Source organism: Crinia signifera, chromosome 19 (assembly GCF_055691185.1).
Source record: "Crinia signifera chromosome 19, ASM5569118v1, whole genome shotgun sequence".
Classification (NCBI taxonomy): Eukaryota; Metazoa; Chordata; class Amphibia; order Anura; family Myobatrachidae; genus Crinia; species Crinia signifera.
In genome coordinates this window covers 85,520,004-85,546,095 of record NC_139226.1, presented here as the reverse complement: position 1 = coordinate 85,546,095, position 26,092 = coordinate 85,520,004, and the positions used below count along the sequence as shown (strand labels likewise).

General features: G+C 46.9%; 1 protein-coding gene across 10 annotated transcripts in view; it reads left to right on the top strand.

Moving 5' to 3' along the window:
- ARHGAP32 (Rho GTPase activating protein 32) overlaps positions 1–26,092 on the top strand; it is a 197,896-nt gene that overhangs the window by 157,756 nt on the left and 14,048 nt on the right. For 8 of the 10 annotated variants that reach the window (XM_083162856.1, XM_083162855.1, XM_083162854.1 and 5 more), the window contains 10 exons: positions 3,673–3,759; positions 8,011–8,148; positions 8,701–8,793; positions 8,993–9,115; positions 9,340–9,417; positions 10,957–11,038; positions 12,177–12,227; positions 12,889–12,963; positions 19,629–19,778; positions 25,124–25,226. In XM_083162856.1, coding sequence (XP_083018982.1) covers positions 3,673–3,759; positions 8,011–8,148; positions 8,701–8,793; positions 8,993–9,115; positions 9,340–9,417; positions 10,957–11,038; positions 12,177–12,227; positions 12,889–12,963; positions 19,629–19,778; positions 25,124–25,226 — 980 coding nt within the window. The remainder of the gene's footprint in view (positions 1–3,672; positions 3,760–8,010; positions 8,149–8,700; positions 8,794–8,992; positions 9,116–9,339; positions 9,418–10,956; positions 11,039–12,176; positions 12,228–12,888; positions 12,964–19,628; positions 19,779–25,123; positions 25,227–26,092) is intronic. The other 2 variants (XM_083162853.1, XM_083162859.1) reach the window with 2 other exon arrangements.

Sequence of the window (26,092 nt, the reverse complement as noted above, 5' to 3'; positions counted from 1 at the left end):
GGAACTACTGTCAGAGAGGAGACAAGTGGGTAAAATCAGGTTGATTGAGTAATCCAATTAAGTATGAAACAGCAACAAGTGAGAGGATGAAGGGAACAGAGAAGGTCAGAAGTGAGGCAAATGTGAGCAGGCGTGAAGAGGGAAACAGAGTGCAATAAATGTGTGGCAAAGATAAGAGAAGATAATAGTGAATGAGTAAAGTGAAATACAATGTTGGAAAAAAAATATAGATAAAAAGAATTAAATGTTAAAATTGAGCAACAGGTTACAATAGGATAGAAAGAAGATGAATCTATTACAATAAAACAGAATATGAAAATTTAGACTGTGTTCAAACTCACCTTTTTCAGTATTCTAACTCACCTGCTTCAGTTTCCAACTCACTTAAGTAATCAAGCTTCACTTTAGTAAGCAAGCTTCCCTCTCAATGATGCGATCAACGCGATTTTTGGGGTCTCGATGGATAAAATTTTTATCACTGGCGCCGTGCTAGGAAACAAGTACCCTGCATTATATATGCCGACATTCCTATAACTCCGCCCCTGATAGTGACCCCTGGACACACCGCTGGCATCACACCTGACAGGTAGCATCACACAGCCGTGTTCCCCAAAGGCAGTGTAGGGGAAGTTTTTCTTGGCCACAGAGCTCCTCATCCTCCCAGCACAGGACTTGTCCTACTTGGCCCGGTCAGCTCTTAGTTCTAGCAGCAGCTGTGGGAACACATTTGTGTTGGAGATTTGGCCAGTTCCCATAAACCATTCACTGACTGTCTCCGTGTGAGGCCTCCCAGTGACACAGAGGGAGAATCGGAGTAACCGTCACATCTGCCATAGCTCTCATGCTCCGCTCATTCCAGTCGCTGAGCAATTGTCAGTGGACACAGGAGAGAAATCCATTCCAGTCCTGCTCCAGTATCTGCTTATACAGGATAGTCTTTGTTTCAGTGTACAAGCCTCACACAGTGACGGCCACATTCTCTCTCTTCCCTGTAGATTGAGAACACAGCGAATTTGCAAAGCATTATTATATATTTGCTGATCACTTGCAGGCCGCGGGATTCTCTAGAGAGCTGACATGTTGTTCATTAGAATATGAAATCAGCCGGAAACATAGCGGAACACAGGCTCTCGGCCTTAAAGAGCCATCGGCATCAAGTTATTATGTAGGTCAGTGGTAGTGGCATGAAGTAACTGTACAAGGGTGGTACTCCCCTACTGCGGAGGCAGCTCGCTCCCTGTACTACACAAGGTGTGGACAGGCAGGCCTATGGATATATGTTATTATACAGGAATATCACGTTTATTGCTGCCACAGGACTCTGCCATGCTGTTGGACTCTGTGGCTTAGTATTGAGCAATGTTTTCCATCATTATGAGAGCCCAGGTTCTGAGACTTTCCAGCCTAGTCAGAGGAGCCATAATATAAGTTGTGGATTCCTCCTTACGATCAGGACTGCCTCTAGTAATGGTCTGTCAGAGGCATGTCCTTGCTCCTGCATTAATGTGTATCATCGTCCCTGTAGCTTTCCCGCAGCCTGTGAGCCTATATAATTATTCCCCTAATAGGTGCAGGCTGCTGTATGGCTTATTGCTTCGTACGTGCTGACAATGTATCACTAATTGCATATATGGTACACTGACTGGTCATCAGCATCCCCCTATCCCGGTATATCATTTCATATTGAGCAGGGTGGTGTAATCTGTGTATACACGGTTACCAGGTTGTCTGTATAAAGCAGTTTCTTTATAGAACCATAGGGGAAAAAATATTTTCTGTAAGATACAACATCTGCAATTGCAACATGTTTGCATATAAGCCAAAAGCTGACAGGAAGCCAGGGGACGTGGCATAAGCAATTGTCTGCCATTGATCATATGACGGGACTGACTCCATGCCCACAGTTGCTGACGAGGCGCACAAGTGATTGGCAGATGATGCACAGTATTAATTTACTGCATTATACTCTTCTTTAATAGAGCGGGTCGGCAACTTGGCCTTCGAGGGGTTCTAACATGATTCTACAAATATGATGTGCCCTTAGATACAGGTAGATATGCATGTCATGTTATGTGTGTAGTTTGGGACAGGTTATACAGAATATCATCACTGGCCCTATATCTCCCATTGTAGAATTTCCAAAACTCCACATTGTCACCAGCGGGACGCACCAACCACTGGCGTCTATCCAGTGTTCACAGCCAATGGGAGGCTGTGACTAGCGTACGTATCAGACCTGTTGCCAATCCTATTCTGGAGACTGGTGAATGAGGCAGAACAGGGTGTGGCTACTGGCTAGTAAGACATAAGGAATGCTGACATGGTTATTGTCCGCTTGATATATTGAACCGCGATGCCACATTGCAGTAGCCAGTTTGTGTACTAGGGCTGTGTTTGCATATAAAAAGCAGGTGAATCTATTGGCATATTGACTTCTATACATTCAAATGGCTAATAAACCATAAGCACCATGTTATATTATGGAGCAGAATACGTTGTACATAGTCGCTGGTGGGTCAGACCTCCACTCGGGTGGTCTGCAGGCTATGGGGAATGGTTGTTATAAATTGCCCTAACATCAGGGAGATTATAAGACTGTGTCGGGCATTCATGCTGTCCTATAGGAAATCTTTGTACATACTGCGGATTGCTTGGCTCTTCCTCGGCTGGGGGGGCGCTGAGCACTGCTACCTGTTGTTTGACCTATTTCATGTGCAGAACAGAAATGCAGGGAAAGGGATTAATGGAGCGCACAGAATGTGATGAGACCATCCATGCTTCTAACTGGCATTTTATTCAAGAGCCACAGAGATGTCAAATCTATTTGTGTGATGGCTCTATGTAGGACGTAACATTGAATAAACAATTTATAACGCATGAAATACAATGCAGCGATTACTCCCGTGTGATTACTGATTGCCTTCCTTCATGCTGGCGTGTCAGTAGCGTAGATCCAAATATAGCAATGAATGGAAGCAGGAATTATATAGAATACATGTGATTCAACGTAAACCAGTAACATTTACAAGGCCAATTGTCTTATCCACTAATCCTGTGAGCTGACACTCTTCTGCATTTCTCTTCAGAACTGGATTTTGTTTTATGTAATAAGAATCTGATAGAGATATCTCTCTCTCTCTCTCTCTCTCTCTCTCTCTATATCTATCTATATATATCTATATGTACACTTTGTTCAGAGAGCACTCACCAGTCTTCAAGATTTTTGATGCAAATAAATATTTTTTAATACATCACCAAAGTCTACATATATACAGTATATACATTGCTGTTCAGCAGTAATCAGGGCTGGAGTGATATCTTTAGGCTCTTGACCAGAGAAGCTTGTTAATAGACTAGTGATCAGGGTCCGACAAAGTGATGTGATATTGATATTACTATTGGAAGTATATGTTTTAGGCAGTAGAGTAAACATCAACAGAATGCAATGCTGCCTTTATACATATTCCAGAACGTTCAGGGTAATAAGGATGCGGATATTAGTATTGGTCCATAACCACACGGAGCATTGGTATCTATAGTCCTGTCTCACATATATGATTATAAGGTGTGTATATTAAGTGTGTGGGGGTGGGGGGGGCATGGGTTCTCTGTGCACTGTTGTAGTGTCATTCCGGCATCGCTACTGTACTGACGCTGACTCTCTCTCCGCAGCTTACACTGACTGAGGAGCAGAATGAAGTGAGCAGGAACGGCTGTGAGTCTAAGGAGCTGGTCTTCCTGGTGCAAGTCGCGTGTCAGGTGAGTCTACCTCTGTTCTGCCTTCTTCTGGGTTTAGTCTGTGTCCTCTCACCTCTCCCCCCCCCCCCCCCCCCCCCCCCCCTCCATTTTCTGAGCTCTTCCTTATGTCACAACTCTGTCACCAACCCCCCTATGTCCACAGTGTGTCTGTTTGTTAAAGCAATCCTCCTATATACACACTGAGCTGTTATCTCCTCTCCCTACTCTGAGCTGTTCCTGGCTGAGGGCACCACATCAGTCTCCCTGCTGTAGTCCCTCGCATGCTAATTCCTCTTACTATGTCCAGTACCTGAAAGTGGTATACATATGGGGGGTTATTCTGATTCACTCAGACACAATCACTCTCTAATGGACAAAACCATGTGCACTGCAGGTGGGGCTGATGTAACATGTGCAGAGAGAGTTAGATTTGGGTTGGGGTGTACTTCAAACTGATATCTATATTGCAGTGTAAAAATAAAGCAGGCAGTATTTACCCTGCACAGAAACAATCAAAACACCCAAGTCTTACTCTCTCTGCACATGTTACATCAGCCCCACCTGCAGTGCATATGGGTTTGTCCATTAGAGAGTGATTGTGCCTTTCCGAGTGAATCAGAATAACCCCCATAGAGTAGGGTAGTGTATGTGTGACCAGTATAAGACATCTTATGGACCATGCTAATTCCTCTGTAAGCACTGCAAAAATAGACCAATCAGCCAATTTCGGTTCCTTGCTCTGATAATCTCATAGGTCCTGGGTCAGACGCTGCCGTGTCTGTTACAAGATGCGTCTTGTGCTGTTCCGGATAGTTTTCTACAAACCGAAATGCCCCTTTCAGCGTCTTTACATGCCACCATCAGTGCCCGGGTGGCAGGTGCAGTTTCCGAGGGTGGTCTTCTATGTGTGAGTGGCTGTGCATCATTAGACACAACCACTTACCGTGTTGGCTTCGCCGTCCCTGTGTTACTTTCCAGATATACCCACTAAGTTCTGCGGACGATGTCTGATTCTGTACTGTGTCTCTGGGTAGTGACAATTGGGACACATGCACACACAAGATCTACGACCACTTGCGTGCAGCATTGACACTGCGTCAAGCGCTGAATCAGTAACTGTAGCAAACCTTACAGAGCGGTAAAGTACAAACTCCTCATTCTCAGGTATTTTACAAGCAGTGTATGAAAAATTACAGGAGCTGACTACTGGGTACTTTACCTCTTTCCATCTTAAATACATTTCCCCCAGAATGTGTTAAAAGCAGCTAGTGCTGGCCATTCTCCCAAAGGCTGTCCCATCTTTATCCAATCAGCCTGCATGTTTGGTAGTGTCGATGTTGTCAGACCTTCTGCCTGACATTGCTGGTGATTGATCATTCAGAAAAAGATTTTAGCACAGATAATTGTTTGGATTGAAATCGTAAATCACTTGTTGGAGCACTAGAATTGGAAGTTGTCAAGATTGTGTAATGTGAAGTTTTGTGGGAGTGTGTGTGAAATTGTTCAGGCTGTACCTCAGAGGCGGACTTTCCTAGACACATGAGTGGGGCCCAGCAGGTCCCAAGGGGCCACACAAAGATATCCTGGCCGACCACAATGTTCCCAGAGGAGCATTGCGCAGCTACCACGTGACTTTATGACATCACATGTACCCGCCCGAACTCCTAAAGTCCCTGTGATGTTCTTTGATGGGATAAAAAATATTTGGACGCACAGAATGGTCTCATCCCCTGTATGTGGGCTGTCAGGTTACTGTACATGTGACTCAGGTAATAAGCTACTTCCAAAATACCTAGAGCCTGATTCAGATTTGTATGCAATGCCGATAGTCACGCAGCTGAGCATTCATCGGTAGACTGTGCGCGTGCTCAGGTTCTCTATCCATGCCGGCTGCAATCAGCACAAACAATATAGTGCTTGTTGTAGGGAGAAGCGTCTGTCTATGTTGGCATGTAAAGAGGGGCTCATGTGGAGTAGAATTAAATGCACCCTTGGAAATGGCAAATGTTTCTTCGCTTGCGGAGCTGGTCGTGTACACAGGTGGTGTGCAGTAGGGCAAGGATAGTGTATGCAGTGCTTTATATGTGCCTGGTTTACACCTGCGCATGTGTGATAGTAGTAAGATTGCGATATGTCATTTATATACAGTATCATGTTATTATTGACGGATAAAATACAGGTAATTCATACAAGACGTAAATACAGAATTCAGGTATAAAAGGCCTAATTCCAGTGTAGTCCCTGTCCGCATCGCAGCTGCGTCCTTGCACCCACCAGCAAAGCTACGGTAACCCAGGCTATTGCAGAGGAGGCATCTTGGTAACAGAGGAATGGCCCTGCTGTGTCTGAGTTCGCACACCTCAATGTTACTGATGAAATGCATGCTACCCACAGAGAGCGCTATCTACTGGGGAATTCCTTGCTCAGTCCCATGTTATGTGGTGTATTAGAGGCAGCAGGCTCTGGAATCAGCACTAAGCCTGACTGCCCGGGACGACCTCAGTATCTGGCTAAGGGAGTCTCCTAGTTTTGTTCATTGTAAGTAAGGTCAATCACAGAGTCTTAAAAAGCATGAGTGCATCACATGGCCCCAGCTGGGAATGTTACAGACACATCCTGACCTGGGCGCAGTGTGTATAACATGACTTCCAGCAAATGTCTGTGTTCATACAGACTACTCATTAATGCCCCTCATGCCTGTTCTGGTGATCATTTTATCATTCTCCATTGTGACTCTAGCATCTTAATATTTCTATTATACTGTAGATATATACCATATAATATAATACAGTAAATGATGGTTCCCTGCTCTTAGCTAGGATACTAGTGTGCAGTGCAATCAGTTCTTTGGTGACCGATACCCATCTGATTCCTGTGATACTTGATGCTTATACAGGTTGAGTATCCCTTATCCGAAATGCTCGGGATCACAAGCATTCCAGATAAGGGATTTTTCCAGATTTTGTAATAATTTTTTTTTAAACATACTTACCTGTCCCCTGGTGGTGCCCCGGTGGTCCTCCGACGTCCATGGCAGGCCTTCAGCTTCATCTCTGGCGCCTCCAGTGGTCCCAGGAGTGCATTTCCAGGTGCGCCGGAGATGTCACCGGCGTGCGCACACACTCGCGCAATGCACTCCTGGGACCGCTGGAGACGACGGAGAGGATGCTGAAAACCTGCCGTGGATGCCGGGGAGTTAGTAAGTATAAAAAAGGGGTTAGAGGGGTAAAAAAAGGAAAATCTAATTATTCCAAAAAAACACGGTTTTTGGAATGATTCGGATACAGGATACTCAACCTGTATCTATAACAGGATGCACAAGCAACTTCTGCTGATTAAAACAGCTGTTTATTCCAGTGGTACACGTAGTACTCCATTTACAGATACAGCTGCAGTTACACACAATATAGGCTTGTGGGATATCAGCTGTAGCGGTTTGTGCGTCCTACTCACATTGCTTTGTGAATAAGTTGCATTTTAATGGAAAAAGCTGCACGCGAAGATGCCCGATGCTTCACATGTTGTGGAATGTCATGTAGGATAGATGTATGTGGGCACATCTGTACTTTAACACTTACTGCTAATAGTTGTAGCATTCCAAAAGTATGTATGGGTGTTCACGTTCCTTCCATCACTCAGCATTCTAGAATTAGTAATCACGCAGCAGCTGGTAAAGGGGTTGTCAGCCCTATAAACATCAAATCACAAGGAGTAGTGCAACCAGCGCTAGTATATACATCTCTCTGGCTATACCCCTTCCGGTAATTAATTGTACAGTATATTCTAGCGCTGGTAGGATTGTACAGATAAGCGGATGCGATCACATAGAATAGTCTGGAATGCAGTGTGTTAGACACTATCTTCCACACATCTCTCCTGATGCGTTTACGGAGCAGTTAGACCTGTTTACTTGCTCCCCCCTCCTCCCAGTTCCCTGGCTTCCAGCTGTCTCTGTGTGTGATGTCTTCTGTGGAATCTATCTAAGCCTGCTGATTCCTACACTGGCTGCCTGTCAGCTGTGGTGATTTCAGCAGGTCCATATCCTGCTCCAAGATCAGCTCTGTTGCAGACAATGCGAGTCGCTTGCTTATCCCGGCTGTAAACTAATGTCTCATCTGATAATAAAGCTGCGCCGTTAGGTGTGGTGCTTCAGAGCAGACAAAGCAATGTCACCTCGTATGTTTGCACATTGCATGCAGGTAGCGGGTCCAGATGAGAACGTGATTTATTTTGTTACAGCAGAGGATGATTTATACTCTGTCCTCCCTACAGGGCCGCAGCTGGATAGTTAAACGGAGTTATGAAGATTTCCGGGTGCTGGACAAACACCTCCATCTATGTATATATGACCGCCGCTTCTCTCAGCTCTCAGAGCTGCCCCGTTCCGACTCCGTGAAGGATAGTCCTGAGGTGAGGCCCATGGGAAATGCTCCACCTACTGTATAACTGTCTGTGTGATGTGTCTCTAGGATAAAGGAGAGAGCCCCAGGTACATTTCATGGGCAGCCGTGACTGGGACAGGTGTGCCGATGCATTCACTGCCATTGCCCCCTTACCTAATGTAAACCTGTACACCTCCCTCACCTGTCCGCAGGACTAGCGCTCATCACCAGGAAGCAGCTCTTCATTTGCACAGATGATATATTTAGCTGTATTTGACTATTCTCTGTAAAATGCCAGGAGGGTGTGGGCCTTTTGTTGCTATAGGAAGTCCGCATCTCGCACATCCAGTGCAGGTGCGCTTAGTAAACACAACACCGTCTAACACAACATGGCAGGTGCTAGTTACCCGCGATGTGAACGGAGCGGACATTCCGGTTACAGCCTCACATTTACATAAAGTACTGTGAGGGACACACACGGGCTATGGACAGGCAGCGCTAGTGGCACATTCCACACCAGCAGAACCCTTTTATCTGCGCATTGTACATGTTATGTGATCTCTCATTTGTTTTATCTCAGCTGGTCACACAGATGCTGATGGCTTACCTGTCACGCCTCTCAGCCATCGCTGGTAACAAGATCAACTGTGGACCAGCCCTGACGTGGATGGAGGTATGAGAATCCCAGACTAACCTGTGGAAATCATTTATGCAAAAGCAGATGATTTGTCTGTCTATGCGGCTGAAGGACAGTCAGGGGAGGTGGTGTCTGTCCGTGGTTCTGTTCCACATCAGACCGCCCTTGCGACACGTTAGTTACTGCAGGCAAAGTGCTTGCCATACCCAATAACTGCTGTCATTGTCTTTGCTAGATCGATAATAAAGGGAACCATTTGCTTGTGCACGAAGAATCGTCCATCAACGTTCCAGCCATCGCTGCTGCTCATGTTATCAAACGCTACAATGCGCAGGCGCCTGATGAACTGTCCTTTGAGGTAAGATAACCACAGGTGGGGGTTGATGGGGACCAGATAGAATTTAATCAATGTCTGCTTTTTACCACTCACCGTCCACATGAGCCTGTCTGCTAATGGGCTGCTCTATTTTCTCTGTGTGTGGTTCTGGGATTACTGCAGCAGTGTCTGTTCTGCTACATATATTCCTGCTTAAATCCTGATCATTGTCTCATGATAAAGAATTCATATTCCATTGTCTGCAGGTGGGAGACATCGTTTCTGTTATAGACATGCCACCGAAAGAGCTGACCACGTGGTGGAGGGGAAAGCATGGATTCCAGGTGAGAACAATTCTAACCGTCCTCCTGACATTAGCCAAGCAGGGTGTACTTACTGCTGGATATACCACTGGCTATCTGATCGTAACGGGCCGACATGAGCCTGACGCTGCGGCAGATTTCCGCTAAGCCATTAGGTAATCCATAGCAATCCTGTACCTTTTACAGCTTGGTGAGGGTTATGGCTGTTTCTGGACAATAGTGAGACCATAACCACTACCAGCCTGGGGATGTAGGTGGTGTTTCTGTGGCACAGACACTTATGTTGCCAGGTCCCTGTACGCCAGGCATGTCCAATGTCAGGCCCGGGGGCCAATTGCGGCCCGTGCTGTCATTTCAAGCGTCCCGCAGCCTCCAGCTGGAAGCGGGCAGAGCATCAGATGTGGGAAGCACAGCACAGGACAATAAAGGTGGGGCCCTGGCGAGCGCGCCTTTACCTTGCAGTCTGCTACAGTGAGGAGGTGCCTGCCGCCACAGTCAGATGTGATAGGCGTCCTACCCCTGCTGCTGCAATCATATATTACCCTACTCCACAATCCCAGTGACAGCAGTGTGTGGGGAGGGGGTGCAGCAAGGGGGAAGCTTGCTCACATAACATGCAGACTGGAGGAGGGCGGCAGCGGGAGCCCAAGCATCTCCTGTCCTTGCAGTGCCTGCTTTGCCTCTCTACCTCTGGCTCACACAAGGGGCTGGGAAACATACAGAGAAGGGAGGGGGCAGAATAGGGGACATACAGTTAAGGAGGGTCAGGCTGGGGGACATACAGTGAATGGAGGCAGTGATGGCCAATCAGAGAAGGGGAAGCAGGGGCAGGCTGGGGGACATAGTGAATGAGGGTCATACAGTGAATGGGAGTCATACAGTGAAGGAGGGTCAGGCTTGGGGACATACAATAAATGGAGGCAGTGATGGACATTAACAGAACCCCCTTCTCTCAGGCTGAGGGACAGAGTGAATGGGTGCAGAGTGGGGAACATACAGTGAATGGGGGAAATACAGTGAAGGGGCAGGCTGGGGGACATACAGTGAATGGGGGAAGAGTGGGGGACCATTCTGATGTGATTAATGATTCAAAGAATGTCAGGCTGAATGGTCGGCCCCCACACATTTACACTTCACCAAATCTGGCCCTCGTCGCAAAAAGTTTAGACACCCCTGCACTACGCCATGTAAACAGCACCCACATTATGAAAGCGAGAACTGGAATGGGTTGGGTACAAAATCCGGGCAGTCTGGATTGCTATGGCCAGAGTCTGGAGGGCTTCCATGTAAATATTTCACCCACGTCCTATCCCTAACCCTCCCCTAGTGCCTAACACTAACCCCCAACGCCTGTACTGACCTCCGGAATCATTGTGGTGGTCTGAGACTGTCTGGTCGCGACAACAATGCATGCTCATCACAATGCAGGCATTCAGGATCACAGCACATAGAACACAGAGAAGGTGATATTAATCTACTCCTTAGCATGTGCAGTGGGACAGATACCTGCTAGCATGGAGCACGAGGTGTTAGTAGCCTGACATGTTCTTTCTCCCCCAGGTCGGCTTCTTTCCCAGTGAATGTGTCGAATTAATCAACGATAAAGTTCCCCAATCCATGTCCAACTCCGTGCCCAAACCAGGTGAGTGATGGGTGCATACGGCATATGTCTCCGATGACATGCATGTCCTTGTCGTGTAACATAAGATGTCCATCACTGTCCTGTCTTCAGTCAGTCTAACACAACCAGTAAGGTGCACGGTGTGTATGTGTGTGATGTGCTCTAGTGTTGTACTGGTGTATATTACTCAGGATTCCAGCCACAAATCTGTCACCCTGTATTCTGGTCCCAGGTTAGAGTAGAACTTATTTTGTGTGCGGGTGTCAGAGAGGAACACAGGGAGCCCCGTCACCCGTGTGATGATCTCTGAAGCCTATATGAACATATACAGAACCTAAAATGTGAAAATCTGCCGCCTTGCCTGATGTTATACTGCAGCCTCCGATGTTGGGGACTTGGAGAGGTACATGGTATGTGCACCTCCACAGACAGCATGTACCCCCCTTTATGACCCCACTTACCTATACCAGGAACGGAAACCGTTCTATGTTCTGCAAAAGTCCAAAACTCCCATCCTCATCTCCTTATTGGCAACACGGATGACTAAAACCAGACCTTACCGTCTTACCCACACATACATAGCGACAGCTCAATACAGAAACCGGCTAAGAACCCCAAGTATAAGGGAGTAGGGATGAGAAGAACAGCAGTTGTCACAAAGTACATTGGGGGAATTTAGGAAAACATTGACTACTATAGAATCCAGACCTAAATTGGTGTATGGGGAATCTGGTTAATCTGTGCTCACTTGGATACAGATCAATTAGTAGATTGGTTTCAGCTTTACCAAGAAATTGTCATTGGACCCTTGACACGTCGGAATTTATTTGTTCTACCCTACAGCTTCTAAGCCTTATTGTGTTGTCTTTGTGTGGTGTGTACTCATCTTGTGTATTTTCATTGTACTAACAAAGCAGCGATGGAGCAGATTGTGTTACGGTCACTGTTTTGCTGGGATTTTCGTTGTCTCTGAGCTGAGCGAGTGTCCGGACTATTAGTGTAACCTTTATTTCTTGGGGTAATTTCTGTTATCGCTCGTGGCGTTTGCAGTGCTGTATAACCTAGGTGTTGGGCTCCGAGGGCAGCTACAATAGGAGAGGGTAAAGGTCTGCTTTGCTTGTTTGCTTTTTAATCCTTTGTTGTGATCTGTTCCCTCCAGTCTCCCCTGCACACGGAATGAGGCCAGCGTCCTGGAGCTACTTTCCTCCCTGTACGGTTCCATGACTCCTATCTCTCTTCCTCTTTCTCTCTCTCTCTCTCTCTTGCCTGTGCAGCACACTCAGGGTAAGGTCTCACAGGGGTAACCCCGTATGAAAGGGAACATTTAGCAGTTAATAAAGAATTGTGATGTTAATACTGATTCCCCTGTGTCAGAGGAGCATCAGGAACACTATGACCCCAATTAATGCCTGCTCTAGGAAAGTAACAGGCAGTAATGTATCTTTGGGGCTTTTTAACCATCAGATTATTTTTCCCCAGAAATTATACATAATTACTTAGATGCAATAGTTGCACAAGGACAGCTACTCCTGGTGGTAGTGTGTGCAGACCTGCAGACACAGGTACAACCATACAACCTTGTGGTGAAAGATAACTGCAGCCCTTTAACTGTTATGTGCAGTTGCCTCTAGAAACGTTTCAGGAGCACAAATCCATTTTGGGCAATTAGTAAGTTGTTTGTGCACTACAGTTATTAATATTCACATGTACGAGACCGCTGGCCACTACACCTTGGCCATGTCCTCATAGGGGTATAGACAGCATTGCAGTAAGAGTGCAGGTTGTCTCGTCACTTTCATGCCCTTTTCTCTCTCTCTCTCTCCTTGCCATTGTCCTTCATATTGTTATTTGTCTTCCCCAAATAACCACAGATTTGGAGATGGATAGTGTAAGGCCGGGGCCAGCGTGCCTTTCTGAGGTACCGAGTCCCTACAAGCTGAGTTCAGGTATCTCTTCCATGTGCGTTCTTGTATGTACCAGCAGTTGCTGCCTCTGAGTCCTGGGGGAATACCGCCCACCTTACATGGCCAGTCCCTGACGGCTCGCCAGTTTTACCATTTATTGTCACCCCACCTTTTATGACCACAAAATATTGTAGCGGAATATATTTGATGCGTTTGATCCGATCTGGTCCCAACTCCAGAAAATTGATCCATTTCCCCACAGGACTCGGGCCAGGGTCTGCAGCCCTAACATTGAATCTAGTCTAGACGTAGACCTTTCTACTAACACATTCTCTAGAGACACATTGTGGGGCTTTCCCTCCGTCCCAGTCAGGTGTCTCTCTGTGTAGTATATACCTAGACCTTCCTTCCCTACAGTACAGCCACAGAAGAGGAGCAGGTGTTTCTAGACATAATGACTGTTCGGGTTGATCAGTCCTGCAGCACCATTTCACCGTCCAGTGGCGTCACTGTAAAGATGAGATGTATAAAGACGTAGCAAAATATAATTTACCACTGCTAATAGTTGCCAGCATGCTGACCTCTTAATGTCCGCATTCATTGGTAATTACGCATAGTCCACGATAAGCAGCCCTTGGGTCCAAGAACTTATCCCAGAACGCACAAAAACAGGTTCTATTTCATCCGGAAAAAAACAGGCAGTAATTTGATAGGCCGATAATGACCACTGGTCGTATATTCATATGTTGCACTAATAACTTGCTATTTAGGTTAAAAAACAAATCACTTCCCCCATAGAGGGAAGTAGAAGAGAAGTTGCCCAAAGCGACCAATACACTTCTTGCTGCCATTTCCAAGATTCCACTACATAAATGAGTTGGAAGCTGATTGGTTTTCTCCAAGGCTTGGTTCATCTCCCTTTGTGCCCCAGTTACATGCTGTGGGCGTATAGACAGCAGGAATGTGCCAGTGCTCTTACTAATTACTATCTGGGGTAGATAAACCAGGTTGTATTCTCAGTCACAGTCTGTAATACGCGTGCAGCCTCCTTATTGTATATTCCCCAGTCACATGTATCGGATACACAGGATTCCTTACCTTCCGGTACTTCATGCTGCTTAATGCTTTTATTATTATTAGTGGGCACCTGTTTGGGCAATTAGGGTGTCTGGACCATTTGTACACATGCTCACATTGGGGCTGATGCACCCTAACCACCGCCATTGCATCTGTGTCAGTTTTCTCAGTTCGGGACCAGGTTGCGCACACACCTGTACACAATTTCTAACCATTTCTTTTGCCTGCAAAATACACATTTACTATTGGGCTTTGAGGAAACCATTGTAATATATCATGTACAACTCGTGAGCAAAGGCACACAAACTATAGTGTAGGAAAGAACTTGCCTACAATCGGCCAATTCCAAGAGGTTTGGTAGAGCCGTTGATGGCTCTTACCACCGGTGTCTGCACCTGGCCTCACTGTGGAAATATTTTCAGTTCCAAAATTTACGAAAAAGTGACAAGCATTAAAAGAATAGCAAATAAGTAGCACAATGCAACGAACAATGTTGCTCCTCCGCAGCAGTGTCAACATGCACGAAAGAGAAAACAATGGTGCAATATAGTGTCATACCATTTTAATAAATGACAAATATACAAACATGATGTATTAAAATGAGGGGGAATCCATATAGTCTGTCTCCCAAGTAAGGGCGCATTCTCTATTCTGCCCATAACAAAGATGGCACCCAGAGAATCGCGGCTATAACCTAGCAAACCCGCTCAGGGACACTCTGGGAGCAGAGCGACAAATCCCGCGAGACAGGAGGACCAGGAGGAAGCCCTCCTGCACCTATTATAAGTGACGGAGTTTGCAGCTGGCAACGGCGCAGTGATGTGGACGTGTGGATTTCCCCATCATGTGACTGCTAGAATCACCATTGATTGGTTGAGAAGGACTGCAGCAGATAGAGCTGTAAGATGTTTCCTATAATGCACGGGATATTTAAGGACAGCCTTATGGGGGACTTTATTCACCGCCTTGACAAAGACCACAGCAACTGGTGGAAACGCGCGTTAGCTTTTCTTTCCCCTATTTGGACACTGTTTTCTACACCCTGATCTGGACTTTTTGGGGCAAGGATTACTGACCCCCAGATCCTGGCTTACACTGCTTAGGAGATAAGGAGGTGTCTAAAAACACCCAGACTGCCTTGTTTGAGGACTAGTGGTGTCCTGGTTCTCCACCTCAGCCAGTAATTTGCCTCTTCTCTTGTTTACATAGGGATTCATGTGGAATTCATTTTAATACATCATGTTTGTATATTTGTCATTTAATAAAATGGTATGACACTATATTGCACCATTTTTTTCTCTTTCATGCATGTTAACACTGCGGAGGAGGAGCAACATTGTTCATCGCTTTGGAATTAACACTTTTCAGAACGTGGTTTCTGGCAAACAGTGACGTATACTGTGTTCTACTGTATTATTTGATTTATTTGTTGGAGGCGCCACGTCACAGTGTTATAATAAGTCATATTCTTTATGATCACACAATGAAGATGTAGAGAATTACCTAATTTCTTGACACGCCACTGTGAAACGGCAGCCACCATTGGTGCCTACCTAGTGAATTCCAAACATTTATTTTTTATATATATATATAAAATATATATATATATATGTTGGCTGACCTGTTACTGTAATATCGGATGGTCACAATAAAAGAACACACATTTGGTATATATACAATGGTTCTGTAACAGGTTCTATCCCAGCTAATATAAGAAGAAATACAGCAGGTACAGCTGCACACTGCCAATCATTTTACACAGCGCTGTGCAAAGTACACCGGCATTATACACTATTACAGGCAACCTTCTGTCATCTCGGTCATATAACCAGTGTTTTATTATTGAACGTATAAAGTTTATTCTGCTCAACACTGATCCATAATAAGACAAAAATACCTAATTGGTTCTGTATGCCCTTAGCTTAAATGTAATATCCCATCCAATCACTACTGCACAGTACACTGCGTTTATCCAGTATGTGAGGCCTGTGCTGCGTTACATTGTATTTTGTGTCTGTAATACACAGCCCCTGTGTCCTCTGTGTTACCACCCAGTGCAGAGGGGGTGGGGTGGCTCCAGACACTACACCTGGTAAACCAGACAGTACAGAGAGGCAGGAGCCTGAAATGGAGGTGTGACTGGGCTAGATGAGGAGGAGCGATTACCTGTCTGAGGAAGCAGAGTGCAAGCTGGGAGGGAGTTTTACCTGGGACAGGAGTGCGAGAGATGTCAGAGCTCGTGGAGAGTTAGGACGGTTGGGTGAGTCAGTCAGTAAGGATTTAGGTGTTAATGAGTGAGAGGTGGATTAGGGACAGCAACTTTGTGGTATGTGACACAGAGGGACAGGTAGAGACCGCAGTGCAGCTGGGAAGTGACGGATGCTTGGCAGCGAGAGACGAACCTAATGATTTATTCTTGTGCTGATTTACCTGAGGGACTGAGCTCACATTGGACCAGGTAAGATTTGCAGCTTGCACAGGTGTGCTGGGATAGAGTAAAACATCTCCAGATTGTTACTGCATCTATTGGCTTCTTGTATACAATAAGTTATGGAGGTGGGTTCTAGCCCATTCTGCCACGTTCCTCTGTGTCTTCTAAAGCAGACTATGTATGTATGGGATTGTGTGACTTCTCTGAGTAACATGTATACCGGTGGTAGCTATGTGCCCCTTACTGGTGTGGTCACTGAGAAGCCCCTACCCGAACTGTTCCTCCTTTTAGAAATAGCACTGTAAGACAAATGAGGATAGAAAGGTACATTTCCAGTTATAATATGCTGCATGCTGTGCCACTGGCATGTATTGGGGGTAATCCTGCTGGGATGTTCCGTTTCTTTCCCCTTTGTTGCACCAGTGTTCCAGCGAATCACACAGCTGATACTTATCGTCTATAGTTTTTTTATGAGAATAATTACTTACAGAACACTTACTTTATGCTATTATGTCCCATTAATAACTTGCTTTATATCTCAGACGAATCCCATTAAAGAGGTCACAGTAGCTTTTCCTGCCTTGAGTCACCTAAAAAACATAATAAATTGCGTGAACCAGCAATTATCCTTACCAATTATAATGAAGGGATGAGATTAAATTAGCCTGAAGTGCACACGACTTGTTTAAACTGCAGCGTCACTTGGCCAGTCTCGGAGTTTGTGCCCAAGCACAGCGGAATGGAAAATTTGGATTGGGCGTCGGTACCAAACATCTGCAAAAATAGATTAAATTCATTTAAATAAGTTTTTTTTTCTTTTTGGTAATACGTATTTAATTTCCAGTAAGAACTTGTGAGGATGTGATTGAGATGATGTCACATAGTCTGCAGAAGACATGCAGTGCCCTGACCATAATCCTTATCCGGCTGTGCTGTTATTAGTAGTCCCGGTTTAGCTGTACAGAATGGCAGCTCATTTAGGGCCTTATTCTATTTCATTCTTTCTGACAAAATCCTTCCTAGCTGGACAAAACCATGTGCACTGCAGGGGTGCAGATGTAAAATGTGCAGAGAGAGTTAGATTTGGGTGTTCTATTGTTTCTGTGCAGGGTAAATACTGGCTGCTTTATTTTTACACTGCAATATAGATCTCACTTTGAAGTAAAACCCCACCAAAATCTAATTCTCTCTGCACAAGTAACATCTGCCCCACCTGCAGTGCACATGGTTTTGTCCATCTAAGAAGGATTTTGTCAGAAAGAGTGAACTAGAATAAGGCCCATAGTAACAGTGACTGCCATTAATGGCGCTTGGCTTACCTTCACTCCACTCTCATTGTAGAAGCCAAGACTTATTTACTAAAGGATTGCTTTTTATTTAGTAACATTTATAAATTAATGTATAAAAAAATTGTCGTAAATGTGTCCCAGTCCTTGAAACACAACATCAATTTAGAGAGATCCAATTGGTCGTTAATGGAGGACAGCACGCCTGCTGGTTGGTGGGTTTTTCTGCCGATGTCCACGGTGTAACCAGCCACTACTCGCCACAAATATTATTTGGTCACTTTCATTAATGTCTTTAAGGAGTTCTGAGCTTGCTGCGTCCATCCCTCTTGTTTTGTTAAACTATGTGAGGTGCTCCTAGAGGTGCGCTAATGTCACGTCAGTATAGGGACAAGAGCTGGTTGTCAGCAGTATATATGGGCAAGTGAAGTGAAGGCCTTTATTCTGTTAAATAATCCCATCTCCTTCATGAAATCTTGTTTCTGCATGTGGCTTGAAAGTAGGTGGTCTGCTTCGGACAAGGAATGTGCTGATTGGCTGCTGCAGGCTCCCTTACCCCCACAATGCAGCCACGTGCCCTCCAGTATGGACAGGTGGCGTCACAAAGGAACAATTTGGCATTTGCAGTTGGTAAATGCCCGTTTTTGTATGTGTGTGGAATACATAGTGCCGGTACTTAGCGAGAATATACTGCTGTGCTTCTATTTCACACCTGGTCTCAGTATAGTCCTGTATTCAGTCTGTGTCTCCAGACACTGGGCAGTGTTCCAGGAGCAAAGTGGAGTGAGTCGCAGAGATACAGGAGATCTAAGAATGGAGCCGTTCATTGTTCAGTGTATTGGCAGAAAAAATGCTCCTTTTGAATAGAGGTTTTTTTTTTTCTTCAGCTGCTCGATCTGGTCATAACTTCGGGATATGCCGCAGTGTATCTCAGGGATCTCCAAGTTGGAAACATCTGTTCTCTGCCCCCTAAATATATGCGGTTCTATTTATATATGCAGTTCTATTTATATATGCAGTTCTATTTTATAGCGCATACATATTCCGCAGCGCTTTACAGAGAGAATATATGAACATTCACATCAGTCCCTGCCCCAGTGGAGCTTACAATCTATATTCCCTACCACATGTACACACACACAGACATTCTAGGGTTAATTTTGTTGGGAGCCAATTAGCCTACCAGTATATTTTTGGATTGTGGGAGGAAACCGGAGTACCCGGAGGAAACCGATGCAAGTACGGGGAGAATATACAAACTTCGCACAGTTAGGGCCATGGTGAGAATAGAACCCATGACCTCAGCGCTGAGAGGCCGTAATGCTAACCACTACACCATCCGTACTGCCCCCATTAGAATTTATTTGTAAGTACTGTAGCACAATATTCCATGGTCAGTGGGAAATCAGAGGCTACTTACAGACAGGTTCACATACAATAGACCCAAGAAGCCAGAGCTGTACCTAATCAATCCTAATTCCGAGAGCTACCTGTACTACAATGACAGGTACTATACCACTAGGTGGTTGGCTGTGCAGTCGCCCGTCTTGTCCCTAATATTATATAGTCATTAGTCGGATTTGTGGTGCTCTGGGCATGGAAGGGAGAATGTATGGGGGAATGGCCTGCCTTCTGTCTGGTCACTCCCTGACCCCTCCTCATCTCCCACACAATGACTGAGAACAGTTCTGTACTATTTGTGTCTGCTAGTGATATCCCTGATTCATCCTCCAGCCATATATAGCAGCCCAGCAATCGCATTCATTTTCTGTTGGTTCGTCAGTTGTGGAATCATTGGCTCTTGGTGTAACTCATGCACAATGGGGGCATTTCCCCTGCACAACGTCTGCCAGTGTCTGTAACAACCCGAGATGATATTTTGGGGTAACGTTGGTATCCTGCTCTCTGTGCAGTGTCCCGGAAACACGGCAAACTCATCACATTCCTGAGGACCTTCATGAAGTCCAGACCCAGCAAGCAGAAGCTGAAGCAGCGAGGGATCCTGAGGGAACGTGTGTTTGGCTGCGACCTCGGCGAACATCTTCTCAACTCTGGCCAGGATGGTAAGGAGACCACAAGCCTTGAAGCGAGCACAATCAGTGATGCAGATGGGTATAGAGATGTCATGTAGAACAGGTTGGGCTGGAATGTTGTGCACATAGTGATCTCCAGCCCTCAGATAAGTGCAGGCTCAGATAACCACAAAAACAACACTCTGGAAGTTTCTGCCATCACTGAGCATTTCTTACACACAGCTGGGTCTGTGCAGGGGTGTATAATAAAGTGTGGGGGATTTACTGTAGCATTGTCCGGGGGGGAGGGGGGGTGGGGGGGTTCGTTTACAGACCTCAACCATTGTATTGTTACTACAGTATCTGTCTTATTTCCTCATTTCTGACCACATGTATTTGGGCAGTGGTTAGTAGGGATGCTTCAATATAATGCCACTGGGAATGTGCCCGGCTGTATCTATTCTGGTCGGGATGGCTGGCTGTTGGTGCACCTTAGATGCTGGGATGGTAGGACAACATTAGCTGGGTCTACAGTCAAAAGGTCGACATGGGTGTTTTCACCTTTTTTTCTTCAGCCGACAGGCGGTATTTCATGCCCTACCATCCATTAGGGTGTGGTGGGAGAATACAATAGCAGTGTTCGCGAAAACCACCCAAAAAAGTGGGTCCCGGGGACCCTTCACTTCTAAAAATTGGGGTCCTACCTGACCTTTTCTGGGTCCCAACGGAATAAAGCCTCCTCTCGCCTTCTCCCCAGCATGGCACATGTGGGTCGGGGGGGGGGGGGGGGGAGTATGAATTGGCCGACTCGCATAAAGATACATACAGTATACACTAGAAACTATATAAACCCGAAAAAAGTGACAGTGCGCGCCGAAGGCGCGCACTAAAAATTTAGGGCATGTTTTTTTACATGCACACACCGTTATGCCCAGTACACATTACAGCACACACCGTTATGCCCAGTACACATTACAGCACACACCGTTATGCCCAGTACACATTACAGCACACACCGTTATGCCCAGCACACGCCGTTATGCCCAGTACACATTACAGCACACGCCGTTATGCCCAGTACACATTACAGCACACGCCGTTATGCCCAGTACACATTACAGCACTACTGACCCCTCTATAGCCACCGCTACACTATGGATCCCTCTATACCCACCTCTACACTACTGACCCTACTATACCCACCGCTACACTATTGACCCTACTATACCCACTACTCCACTACGGACCCCTCTATACCCGCCGCTACACTATGGATCCCTCTATACCCACCTCTACACTACTGACCCTATTATACCCACCACTACACTACGGATCCCTCTATACCCACCAATACACTACGGATCCCTCTATACCCACCACTACACTACTGACCCCCTCTAATAAATCTCCCTATATATAATTTTCACTATCCTCCCAGTTCCCTACAGACAATCCCCTCCCCCTCTTCACCATTTCTGTATGAGACACCTGCAGGCCAGTAACTCACCATAAGCAGCTGTGCCCTCGTCGGCTCCTCAGTATTCTGGTCTTCTCTGCTCCCTGCATGTCCTCCCAGTGTCCTAATTCTGTTATCCGGACAGCGCTGCAGCATCGCCGACATTTAGAGGTGCGGGATGCCAGGCAGCAACTGCAGGGCTCACCCAGGGGATCACTAAGAACCTTATGGTTCTGATGAAACAAAGTGCTGACATTACTGACCCCTGAAATAGCAGCGGGGGGGGGGGGGGGGGGGGGGGGGTGTGATGGAGTAGAAAATCAGCGGCTGCACAGTTGTATAGACGGGGGGGTGGGGTGGGGGGGTGCGGGGGGGGTGCGCTAGGGTGCCAGGATGAAGAACCAGGGGCTGCCACTGCTAGAGTCAGACGGAGCAGCGCAGAGGCAGCTGTTGAATGAAAAAGTTAAGAAGGGAAGGTGGAGCTGGGACAGACCTGTGGGAGATTAGGAGAGCGGAATAGTGTATGGCCCCTTGCTGCACCCGCTCTAGTGCCAGCTCCTGCTGCGGGCCAAGGCCAGCTTCGTAAGCGCCTGTCAGCTATTCCAGAGGGCATCCCTCCTCCCCCCTGCGGCGCTGACACGCCGTTCATTTCAAGGAGGTGAGCGGCATGTCAGCGCTGCAGGGGGGAGGAGGGATCTCACCTGGAATAGCTGACAGCCGCTCACATACAAGGAGGTGAGCGGCATGTCAGCGCTGCAGGGCAGAGGAGGGTTCTCATCTGTAATAGCTGACAGCCGCTCACATACAAGGAGGTGAGCGGCATGTCAGCGCTGCAGGGGGGAGGAGGGATCTCACCTGGAATAGCTGACAGCCGCTCACATACAAGGAGGTGAGCTGCATGTCAGCGCTGCAGGGGGGAGGAGGGATCTCACCTGGAATAGCTGACAGCCGCTCACATACAAGGAGGTGAGCGGCATGTCAGCGCTGCAGGGGGGAGGAGGGATCTCACCTGGAATAGCTGACAGCCGCTCACATACAAGGAGGTGAGCGGCATGTCAGCGCTGCAGGGGGGAGGAGGGATCTCACCTGGAATAGCTGACAGCCGCTCACATACAAGGAGGTGAGCGGCATGTCAGCGCTGCAGGGCGGAGGAGGGTTCTCATCTGTAATAGCTGACAGCCGCTCACATACAAGGAGGTGAGCGGCATGTCAGCGCTGCAGGGGGGAGGAGGGATCTCACCTGGAATAGCTGACAGCCGCTCACATACAAGGAGGTGAGCGGCATGTCAGCGCTGCAGGGCGGAGGAGGGTTCTCATCTGTAATAGCTGACAGCCGCTCACATACAAGGAGGTGAGCGGCATGTCAGCGCTGCAGGGGGGAGGAGGGATCTCACCTGGAATAGCTGACAGCCGCTCACATACAAGGAGGTGAGCTGCATGTCAGCGCTGCAGGGCGGAGGAGGGTTCTCATCTGTAATAGCTGACAGCCGCTCACATACAAGGAGGTGAGCGGCATGTCAGCGCTGCAGGGGGGAGGAGGGATCTCACCTGGAATAGCTGACAGCCGCTCACATACAAGGAGGTGAGCGGCATGTCAGCGCTGCAGGGGGGAGGAGGGATCTCACCTGGAATAGCTGACAGCCGCTCACATACAAGGAGGTGAGCGGCATGTCAGCGCTGCAGGGGGGAGGAGGGATCTCACCTGGAATAGCTGACAGCCGCTCACATACAAGGAGGTGAGCGGCATGTCAGCGCTGCAGGGGGGAGGAGGGATCTCACCTGGAATAGCTGACAGCCGCTCACATACAAGGAGGTGAGCGGCATGTCAGCGCTGCAGGGCGGAGGAGGGTTCTCATCTGTAATAGCTGACAGCCGCTCACATACAAGGAGGTGAGCGGCATGTCAGCGCTGCAGGGGGGAGGAGGGATCTCACCTGGAATAGCTGACAGCCGCTCACATACAAGGAGGTGAGCGGCATGTCAGCGCTGCAGGGGGGAGGAGGGATCTCACCTGGAATAGCTGACAGCCGCTCACATACGAGGAGGTGAGCGGCATGTCAGCGTGGCGTGGCAGGGGACGGACGGACTTGCTTTGTGGAATAGCTGACAGCCGCTCAAACCATAGGAGGTGAGCGGCATGTCAGCAGGGGGGGGGGGGGAGATTTGCTCTGTGGAATAGCTGACAGCCGCTCAAACTCATAGGAGGTGAGCGGCATGTCAGACTTAAGGGGCGGGTGAGGGGGGAGTGACTGTCCACACGCTGCCGCGCTAGCAGTTTATACTGTCAGCAGGAGGAGACTTCTAGCGCGGCAGTGGCTAATAACTATGCAGGGCGGGCAGAAACGGGCAGGGCGGGAATCGGCAGCTATGAAAGGGGCAGGGCGCAGCGCCCTGTGAAAAAAGCCTAGCGTGAACACTAAGAATCTGAATCTGCACAGCGCGTCCTCGGGGACCCCTTTAGTTTTGACAGCTGAGTCCCCGGGGACTGTTTTGGGGTAAAATACGCGCCATAACGCGTTTTTGCGAACCCTGCAATAGTGTGGCGAGCCATTCAAGGGGACGCGGTGTTACGTTTCAGTGTCCATGTCGACTGTGACGAAACTCGGGGGGGGGGACTGAAACAAACATATGTTGACCAAAAATTTGACTGTCGACATTCCCCATGTTGATGAAATGCTTGTGTCGACCATCACTCATGTCGACCTAATGCTTATTGACCAACTTGCTGTCTACCCAATGATCCCAACCCGATTAACCTTTATACCACCATAAAGGAGGGTAGAGCCAGCTGCTTTCCTGCCAGGGAACATTGCAGGTGGTCTCGTGTCTGACGTTATCTTCACAATGTCTATTTGTGTGTCCCATTGTCTGCATCTGAGTTACACCCTCACTGTATGCTGAGGAACCTAATTTGCAGTCAATAGATAAGCCATCCTTGGTCACTGTGGAGGATGTATGTGCATAGTACAGCACACCTGTATGTAGCCGTGAGAACGGTAATGAAGACCCTAGCATGTGTAGTATGTTGTGTGCTGTTGATATGACGTTTGGTGGAAGTGCTGTAATAAGTACAGAACCTATAGACGGGACTTTCTACCCACACACTGCTGCTGTAATTACAGGGCAGAGCTCGCAAGCACTGGGGTGTGACCCCTGGGAATCACTGGGACATGCCAAACACCTGAAACCAGGTGTGAGCGTTACACCTGGAAAGAACACTCTCCTCACCTGTCACTCAAAGCTTATTAACCCCCTTCTTCCCACGGTACCAGTCCCGGTCCATCGTGTCCTTTCTTCACATGGCTGAGCGATGTCTTGTAGTGTAATTGTCAGGTGTTTCGTAGCCATTTAAAGTATTTTGTAAGATTTGATTGCACTATTTTTATGTCTGTGTGTCCCCAGTGCATTCCCTATATATGTCTCTGTGTGTATATATATATATATATATATATATATATAAATATAAATATGCAGGCACCTCACACATCATTTCCTTCATAGTAATAAAGGATCAGGCCTTTGTTTATGTGTAGTAATGAACTGACCCAGTGCCCTCACGTTAGTCACAGGGTGCGGCGTGTGTTCTGTTTATTTGTCCTGGGGGGTAACTGGGAGGCCAGTGTGTACCCAACAGTGTAATTATAGAGTGCTGTGCTCCTGCTGTATCATATATACCGATACATTGGATACTGTACTGTTATATTCTCTATGCAATCATCACCAATGTAGGTATATCAGCAGAGATTGTCCACATGCTGCCTCACAGGTATTTGTATGCTGGGTAATTATTAGTCACACACATAAGGGACCACCTGTGTGTGCCATGAGAAACAGGACAGGGCATCTGGTAGTGGCTATATGACGTGTTAAATGAGCTACAAATGATTGTTCTAAAGTCTTGTTTGGGATCTAACCTCTGCCCCTACTTCTTCCTTGGGAAGTCCCCCAGGTCCTCCGGAGCTGCACGGAATTCATAGAGAAACATGGTATTGTGGACGGGATCTACCGGCTCTCCGGCATCGCTTCCAATATTCAGAAGTTACGGTGAGATATTCAATCACTCCACAACCCCACTGCACCTGATACACTACACTCCATTACTACATGTAATGGGCATAGTATACATAGTATCCAGCTCGAATTGGGACCAATTGGAAGGACAGTGCAGGTTCAATACAACCATCTTTGGCCTTGGGACTGCCTATAATATGTGAGATCTGGCTACCATTTGTTTTTAAATCTACATTTTTTATACATATTTTTTGTCTATTTTTATAATGTGTTCAAAATGCCTCACTTTAATTGGTATTAATAAATAAGTGTATTATACCCTTTAATTTTGATTCACTCAGTTAAATTTGAGCGCTGCTATTTCTTTGTTTTTTCTTGCCTTTCCTACTGTGGGGACTGACCCTCCCCCAAATATAGCAGCAGCTAATATTGATTAACAGTTCATAAAACTAGCGCTCCCAGAGACAACACTTAGTGTTGACCCCTCTTTTTCTATACTGCAGTATATAACTGGACAGAATACACTGCATTGTAACCTGATAGTGGGCACCTGATAGACTGCACTCCACTACTACATGTAATGGGCATAGTATACTGCAATCTATAACTGGACAGAATACACTGCATTGTAACCTGATAGTGGGCACCTGATACACTGCACTCCATTACTACATGTAATGGGCATAGTATACTGCAGTCTATAACTGGACAGAATACACTGCATTGTAACCTGATAGTGGGCACCAGATACACTGCACTCCATTACTACATGTAATGGGCATAGTATACTGCAGTCTATAACTGGACAGAATACACTGCATTGTAACCTGATAGTGGGCATCAGATACACTGCACTCCACTACTACATGTAATGGGCATAGTATACTGCAATCTATAAC